At 37.8% G+C, this 9097-nt stretch overlaps 1 protein-coding gene across 1 annotated transcript in view; it reads right to left on the bottom strand.

Moving 5' to 3' along the window:
- The window catches only part of TXK (TXK tyrosine kinase), a 92484-nt gene that overhangs the window by 11721 nt on the left and 71666 nt on the right, over positions 1–9097 (bottom strand). Inside the window, exons 11-14 of the mRNA XM_023737381.1 lie at positions 8037–8253; positions 5995–6059; positions 3779–3897; positions 2056–2213 (exon numbers count right to left, since the gene is read on the bottom strand). Of these exons, the coding sequence (XP_023593149.1) occupies positions 2056–2213; positions 3779–3897; positions 5995–6059; positions 8037–8253 (559 nt within the window). The remainder of the gene's footprint in view (positions 1–2055; positions 2214–3778; positions 3898–5994; positions 6060–8036; positions 8254–9097) is intronic.

The following is a 9097-nucleotide window of genomic DNA, read 5'->3' as shown; positions in this document are numbered from 1 at the left end:
AGGACTCCAGTTCATAAAGAGAAAATATTAATCAGGAGGACAGAGCAGAATAATATGTAAGAGTCCCCCTTGAAACTCCACAAATAAATTGTGGAGATTTTTGAGGGATCTCGAATTCTTCTGGTAGAGGCTATGAAACATGTTTAATGGCAATGTAATCACCTTTGAATCTGGAGGCGCCTAAGGACTTGGGGTCTTTAGATTATATTAAAAAGTTACAGGTAAAATCATCTTTTGCAAACAACTAAATGAACTTAACCAAAAATATTGTTTCAGTCAATGTTCCACTGCATTTTGAGACTGACTTTGTGTACTTATTCCTGACATCAGCATCCTATTTACTCCCTTACTTTCTCTGCCTCCTCGCCACAGATATAATAAAACCTCCATAAGTATTATACTATATGCACATGTACATACACATTGTTGCATATACAATATATATTCCATAGCTATTTACATTGCTATTGCAAAGATGTTTATTTTAAAAAAATATTTTATTTTGTTGTTGTTGTTGAGAATATACACAGCAAAACATACAAAAAGTGCTTTTAAGATATGTTTGCTACTAACAGTTTACTTAACATTTTTCTGTCTTTCAAGATCGCTTGCAGAGCAGTTAATCATATGTAAAATATTTTCATACATCAGGCAGTTTACTGTGTAAGGGGATTCTTATAAAATTAATACTTCTCTGGAATGGGGACCACCACATGGCTCTTGAAATATTGAATTTTCTAGTGTTTGTGAATCGGGAATCAGAGATTTCTTTTTCAGCCAGGAGGAAACTTCTCATTAAACTGTGATTTTCCTGGGCCTGAACTGTCAGCTGGAAAGACACAGAAACTGTCAAAATCACAGGGAAGTCTGTCTGATAAGGACAGGGGTGTGTGGAGTCAGTGCCCAGATAAGGCAGACGTGGGACATAAATCTCTCTGGCTTTCTTTATTTGGGTGGGGGGTTAATTTTTTTTTTTTATTGTGGTAAATATATAGGTAGCAAAACATTTGCCATTTCAACAATCTTCACATGTATAGTTTCAGTGACATTAAATATGTTCATCATGTTGTCCAACTGCTGTTGTTGTCAGGTGCTATCAAGTTGATTTCGACTCATAACAATGCCATGTGACACACAGAACTTCCCCACAGGGTTTTCTAGGCTGTAATCTTTACAGGAATATATCGCCAGGTATTTCTCCCACAGAGCTGCTAGGTGGGTTTGAACCAACAACCTTTTGGCAAGCAACTGAGTGCTTAACCATTGTGCGACCAGGGCTTTTTTCAGCCATTACCATTCCCAATTTTTTCATCACCCTTAACTGAAGTGCAGTGTCCCCTAAGCATTGTGTCTTCCTTTCCCCTTCCCTTCCCTTCCACCCACCCCTGGTAACCATTAATATACTTTGATCTCTATACACTTGCCCATTCTAGATATTTCATATCCTCTGGCTTTATTTTTAAGCTTGGCATTTCACGAAGAGAAGCTAGGCTCCCAAGAGATAGTTCCCTGAGTGGTAGTTCCTGGCACACTTCCTGCCCTCATTCCTATTCTGGTTTAATACCTCTATCAGGAGTCCTGAGTGCTGCCAAGAGACGTGAAATCCATTACCTACAGCCTTTGAAACAGCAAGGCAAATGAAAGTAGAGTGAAGTAAATAAGAACACCATCCTTCTTTTTTCGGTGTGGAAGTTTAAGAAACTTGCTTCTACCCTAAGTTTCTATCAACCGGTTCTCAATGTGAGTAGAACATCTAATCTCTGAGACTTTAGAGACATCAATAGTTTCTGCAAGAACCAATCTCAGGAAGAAAAGACTTGAAAAATGCTCCACATTCCTCAGATGAAAGGCCATTGCTGAGAACACAATGGATTAATGACTTTGTAGTGGGAGTTTCATGTGAGAAGAAATAGTACTTCTGGCTCTTGGCATCATTGCTGTGAAATAGACACCTTTTCCTTGTCATGGTGGAGTCTCGGGTAATGTTTGCAATAATCAGGTCTACTATCAGCTGATGGGGCTGCCAACATTTACAGGAAAGTAAGGGACACTCACCTCATGCCAGCAGCTGTACATGACTTCATATATGGACATTGGCGCCAGGTGAGGACGGTGCAGCCTAAAGCCTTTAGAAATGGCTTCTACTACTTGTAAATTTGACTTATTTTCAAAAGGCATTTTACCTTCTGTAAAAACTTCCCACATCAAAACTCCTGCAAATAAAATGCACAAAAACAAGGGGTTAGAGAGAAATGATAACTTGGAACTGAAAGAGTGGTTTCAAACTACAAGGCATCATTATTTCCCTCCAGCCTTTGAATTATAACCATCCAGAATGAAAGCACTTCTTCCCAGGGAGCAGACGACGTGCACCTTAGTTTCTGAAGAGACCTGTAAGTTGAAATAATCCAGCTGATAATGCCTTTCCATTTCTATTGGTCTTGACAACCTCCCTAATAAAAGAAAATACTGGAAGCATTATCATTTCTAAATACTGCTCGTGTCCCTATACCCTGATATCAATGAACCTTTCTGCCAGTCTGTAGAAAATAACAGAATTGTGTGAGGCTATGGCCAAGATGTTCCAAGCCACAAAGGATGGCACGTGTCCCCACTCGCCACTGAAAGAGTGGACTGCAGGGTAGAGTCCTGGAGTATCCAACAGTATCTAGTAACTCTGTACATACTTGGGGTTTAATAATCCTTGATTGATTGAATAATGAAACTCCTTCAAGAACTTCTAATTTGAGTTCATTTAATCATTCACTTTACAAATATTTATTTGAGTATTGATTAGAGGCCAGGTGTGTGCTAAGGACAAAGGATTCTATAAGAACAAGATCAGTCTGTGTCCTCAAGAAATTCACTCTCCAGAGAGGAAGAGAGACAAGTGGTCAGGACAGAGTTCTAATTGTTCTGCAACCACTTGATGATGACCTTGCATTTGTTATCCATTGGTCTCTAAGATGTGGTCTCACAACTTAACCACTCTCCAGTAGAGCTTAAAATGTCACCTGCTGAAATACCACGTCAGTGGAGACCGAATGAGATCAATGGTACAAGTTTAACCTTATTGTGGACAATAAAATTCATACCATTCTGAGGTCTCAGATGTCTCTCTAAATCTAAAAAATCATCCAAGAAGTTCTGCTTGAAAGAGAATAGGTAAATCATTGCTCGCCCATTGCCACATTTTTTTGAAAATCAGCTCAAACTCCATTGGACATAGGTCTACAATGTCTGTTTCTCAGTGAAGAGCATTACCAGATATAAATATCAGTTGATAGATCCTATGGAGGCCTATGTCTAAACAGCACAAATTTGAAGACAAGTAAATAAGTTGGCACCATTTTCTCAATCCAAGTTTTAATTTCAGGTTGTCAACTGAACAGTTTGGGAATAGCGAAGTTGCTTAGAAGTTAGAGGATGAAGTTTATTAATTACACTTGTGACTCAGTGACTCTGTAAGATCAGTTTCCCTTGCAAGTCTCTGTGGGATAGAGAAGTTGGCTGAGTTTTTCTCAGTCAATAGACTCTTTGTTATGGTTTTATAGTAGTACTCATTGGGAAAGGAAAATACCCATAAAGCATGTTTATATAAGAAGGTGTATGATACCACCTGCCAAAAACAGTCTTGGTGTTTAGAACACCTAAGACAGAAGCACATTAGAATAAGATTTCTTAAAAATGCTACTTCATATTAAGAAATCAAAATTTTAAAAAAGATTGACCCATTTTATTAAAGCAAATTCCATCAATAAACATCAAATGCACTCACCAAATGACCAGACATCAGATTTGGTGCTGTACTTGTTGAAGTGAAAAACTTCAGGAGGGGACCATTTGATTGGGAACTTGGATCCAGAAGAACTGATATATTCATCATCCAAAACGTACCTAAGGTCATCAGATTCAAAGAACATTGTATTAATTACCTTCAAGTTCCATTTACTTCAAATTCCTTTAGTTAATTCTGAGTTGCTAAAAGAAAAGTATTTTAATTCCAGAAAGGTTCTGTACAACTTCTCTTCTTGTTAGCAGAGTGGAAAATTATCTCTTACATGTTTCCTCCCCAAGGCAATCCTCAATTGTATTTATTTTATTTGGATCTCAGAAAATCATAGCAATTTTTCAGTTTGAAGCATATTCTACTAATTATGTTGCAAAAAGGAAAGAAAAGATAAATAACCACTCTTCTGGTAATTGAAAAGAATGAATTCAAAGTTGGATGCTACATTTTCCTTCATTATGCATGTAATTTTGGGGGGCATACAGCAAGGGGGAAAATAAAAGTATTTGAACATACTACTTTTGATGTGAAAATCTCTAATTCATTAGAATGACCCTCATAAAAGGAGTATTAGACGTTAGTGGGTCATTGAGTGAAGACCCTGTATGTTTCAAGGGCTGCCCAGGAGCATAGTACAAAAAGAAACCCCCACTATCAGCAACAGGTTAGAGGGATTCAAGAGCAGAACAGAACCTGGCCTCACTTTCCCACGTAGAGCCCTAGGAGAGGCAGAAAGATTCCAGATAACAAATGTCTGTGGATATGCCTAGGTAAATTGGGCCTTCGATAGCCCCATGGAGTTTTCTAATCATAGAGAATGCCAGGGATCTCAAAACAGAAATTCAGGATGAGGCAGCAGCTACCTGTGTGGATGATCAGCCAAGGATAAAACAGGAGGATGATGGTTGCAAGGACGCCAATGTGAACGAATAAAGATAAGGACCAGGTGGGTTATTTCCCTACAAGGGCTGTGGTCTCCTGAGATACACAGAACTTGGACTTTGACCCTGAGGAGAGTTGGGGAGAAACTCTGAATTCACTGGGATTAAATTTCTCACACCCTAAAATAAACAGGGCTCAAAATATAAGTGATATTGTTATATTTTTTTCACATTCTTGAGTTGTAGTCTTAAAGTCATAACTACTATACCTGATAACAGAAATATGTTTGATGATGACATAGAAAAATCAGAGATGAGCAAACAAATGTATTTAATTTTCTTTCAGAAATAGACAAATAAAAAGATTTTTTCTTAACTGTACACATATAATGAGTACACTGAGAGATTACCTTTTTGAATTTTTAAGATAAACCAGAGTGGTTTTTTTTAATTAAGGACCTAAAATAAGGTCAGAAGAATAAAAACCAGTTGCTGTCGAGTCAACTCTGACTCAGGGTGACGGCACGTGTGTCAGAGTAGGGTTTTCAATAGCTGATTTTGTGGAAGTAGATCACCAGGCCTTTCTTCAAAGGTGCCTCTGGGTGGAATGGAACCTCCAACCTCTTGGTTAGCAGCTGAGTGTGTTAACCATTTGCACCACCCAGAGACTCCGATTAGAAGAATAGAAACCAAAAACCCATTGTCATCGAATCGATTCTGACTCATGGCGACCCTATGTGTCAGAAGCCCACAGTAAATGTTTACCTTGATTCTAAAATTGATGTTGTTGTTAGGTACCATCAAACAGATTCTGACTCGTAGCAACCTTATGTATAATAGAACAAAATGTTGCCTGGTCCTGTGCCATCCTCACAATTGTAGGTATGTTTGAGCCCATCGTTCCAGCCACTGTATCAGTCCATCTCTTTGAGGGTCTTCTTTTTCACTGACCCTCTACTTAACCAAGCATAATGTCCTTCTCCAAGGATTGGTCCCTCCCGATAATATGTCCAAAGTAAGCGAGATAGCCTCGCCATCCTATCAAAGAATATTAACCATACCATGGACTGCCAGAAGAACAAATAAATCTGTCTTAGAAGAAGTACAGCCAGAATGCTCCTTAGAAGCAAAGACAGTGAAACTTCATCTCGCTTACTTTGTCTAAAATTGATACATGTCCTAAAGTTCAAAGTGGGTCAGAGATCATACAACTACACCAACACTTCCCTGAAAGAAAAACGAAACTAAACCAATAGTGTCTTCAATTTGTAGGCAAATGTGTGATTCCTTTTTATGACTAAACAAAAAAGATATTTCATGTACCTCGTCATTCCAAAGTCTGAAATTTTTACAACACATGTAGAGCTGACCAAACAATTCCTTGCCGCCTGTAGAAAAAAGAAAAGAATATAAACTTGAATGCAAGTTTTTCTTTCAAGACTTTTTTAGGCCTTCCACCTAACTAAAAAAAAAAGTAATTGATTTGTTTTTTTAGTCTCATGTAGGTCAACTATTTGATAGAATTGTTCTCTTTTCAACTAATTTGTGGTTCCATTAGTGTAGCAAAAAAAAAAAAGCAAGAAACTTGAAATGGTCAGCCAGGAGGAGCCAGTCTGGAAGATGCCAGCAACTTACGGCAATAATTTCAAAGTCAAACCACAAGACAAGTCCTTGATAGGAAAAGATTCATTGTTAGCTCATATAGTTTAAGTGGCATGTAGGTAGATAAAATAGAACACAAAAGAAAGTGATAAAGGAAGAAGCCAAGGATAGGAGGGTCTATGAGAAGCCGCCTGGAGCAAAGAGAACTTCCAGAACTGTCTCCCAACTAAATTTTTAATTCTAATCCCTGTCAGGAAAGATAAACCTGCAGAGACTAGGAAAGTGAGCTAGGTGGAGCTGATACAACCTCTATTCAAAACTTTGCTCAATAGATACTTTGTGCTGGATACTAGGGAATGTGCTATGAAGAATGAAAAACATTGGTCTATCTATGTAATAGCAATAGTTAACATTGCTGAGCTCTTCTATGTGCCAGACACTGTTTTAAGTGCTTATACATATTAATTCATGTAATCCTCACAACAAGCCAATATGAGGGAGGTGCTATAATTAGTGTCACTTTACCAGTTAAGGTCATATATGTATAAGGTAATATATAAGGTCACATATCTAGGAAGAAACAGAGGCAAGATTTAAACCCAGGCAGTCTGGCTCTAGAGCAGTGGTTCTCAACACTGACTGCACATTGAACTCACCAGGAGAATTTTCAAAACATATTGATGCCTGGATGGCACCCTCAGAGATTCTGATTGAATTAGTTCGGGGTATGGTCTGGGTTTTGAATTTTTTTAAAAGCTCCCCACATGATTTTGAGAACCACAGCTGTGCAACCTGCGTTCTTACCACACCATGTCGCATCTCAGAAGTCTAGGCCCTGGTCTCAAGTTTAGAATCTAGTAAACATTAAGCTACATGAAGTAGTAAATAATAAGTGCCATGAGAGTTCTAAGTCATGTAGAGGAGAAGCACAATTCCCAGTGGTTTACTGGGACCAATGTAATTATCAATAGTGTTTCCTTCTGTCCTCAAAATATTCCAGCTTGAATGATAAATAATATGGTCACCCTGGTCGTGTGTGACAGAAGCACTGGATTATGTCTACATAAGAGTATCAGAGAACTTCCATAGAATTCTCAAATTCTCTTTTAAGTTAGTTTTTGGACTTAGAAATGAGACATGGAGGGACATAGAAGGAAGAATATGAATCTAATGAACAAATGTGGAATGGACAGTGTTACTCAAGGGCAAGTGACAAGACAGGAAGCAGAGCTACTAGCATTTGGGACAAGATAATCTATCCCAAGTGTTATAGGCCAGAATGATCTAGCATTTCTACTTTTCTCACGTAACATCAGTAATGGTCTCCCCATACAGTTAGAACCAAACCACCTCCACATGGGGGTAGTTTTGCTCCTGGTTGAGAACCACTGGAGCTTGTTCTTTGCTATTATATCTCCAGTGTCTAGCGGCATGCTTGGCATACACTAAGCACTCAATACATACTTAATTTTTGGTTGAAAGAAAGGTGAAAGGAGGAAAAGAAGAATGAAGAGAAGAAAAAAGGGGGAGAGAAAATTAGTTTTAGTTGATTATTTAAGTGATTAATTAGTTAGAGGCATATTTGGGGTAAACCCTGGCTACAGCATCAATGGGAAAAAAAAGTTACATGTTACAATAATTTGCATGGATAGGAAAATGTTTACAAATGTAGCCAAATACATTTTATATTGAAAATAATTGTCATTTGCTTCTGAATATAAGTACAATACATAAAATAATAAATGAAGTTGCATCGTACTTACTAAATCCCGATGAATAAAGCAGTTTTTCTCCAGATATGCCATTCCTTCACATATATCCTGGCACATACTCAGCAGCATTTCCTTTCTAAGCTTTCCTTTTCTCTCCCTGAGATAGTTCAGCAGGCAGCCATTTTCCATAAACTCTGTCACGATATAAAGTGGCTTCCTCTGTATACACACTCCATAAAGCTGAACTAACCTTGAATGAGATAATTTCCTGTTGAAGAAAAACATCTGCCAGTGAGCAGTAGTGTTTTCATTTTAAAGTGTTTGGACTTAGCCGGTCACATTTACCATCTATATATCATTTTCATCATCAAGATACCGTAAATATCATAACCTAATTGCAAAGAAAATAGAGCAGTTCCCTTTCCATTTTATGCAATAAGAAAGTGGGGTCAAGAGTTTAAGTAGTATTTCCAAAGTCATTGTAGATACATATTTTGTTGTTGTTATTTGCTGCCAAGTTGGCTCCTAGTCATGGAGAACTATAAATAACAGAATAAAATGTTGTCTGGTCCTGTGCCATCTTCATGATCATTGGTATGTTTGAGTCCATTGATGCGGGTGTTGTGTCAATCCGTCTCATTGTTAGCATTCTGTTTTTTTCCTTTTCATTTTGTAGCCTTTTGTTTCTTCATTACTGCTCCTCCTTGTCCATGGCTCATGGAGTTCCTGTGCCTTGAGTCCCAACCTTCCTTATTGCATGTGCTCAAACAAAAATTTCTGCACAGACAGGAGGGAGGAAAGAATGGTTGATGCTGACAAAGAAGAAAATTAAATCCTAAAGAATAAAGCTGCATAAAAGAAAATTTTTACATAAAGTTGAAGACTGAAAAACATTTACCAAAATGAAATCCTGCTCTGTATTTAGTAAACACACACACACAGAGTCCTTAAATGTTGCCTATTAAAACATATATACAACTTTTAGTCATCTAGACTTCAAAAGGTTGTTGTTTCTCATTCCCCTTGAAAACAGGAACAAGACAAGGATGCCCTTTATCACCACTCCTATTTAACATTGTGCTGGAAGTTCTAGCTAGAGCAATAAGGCAAGA

Source organism: Trichechus manatus, unplaced genomic scaffold, assembly GCF_000243295.1.
Source record: "Trichechus manatus latirostris isolate Lorelei unplaced genomic scaffold, TriManLat1.0 scaffold00101, whole genome shotgun sequence".
Classification (NCBI taxonomy): Eukaryota; Metazoa; Chordata; class Mammalia; order Sirenia; family Trichechidae; genus Trichechus; species Trichechus manatus.
The sequence above is the reverse complement of the archived record's forward strand: the minus strand, read 5'-3'. Positions and strand labels throughout refer to the sequence as shown.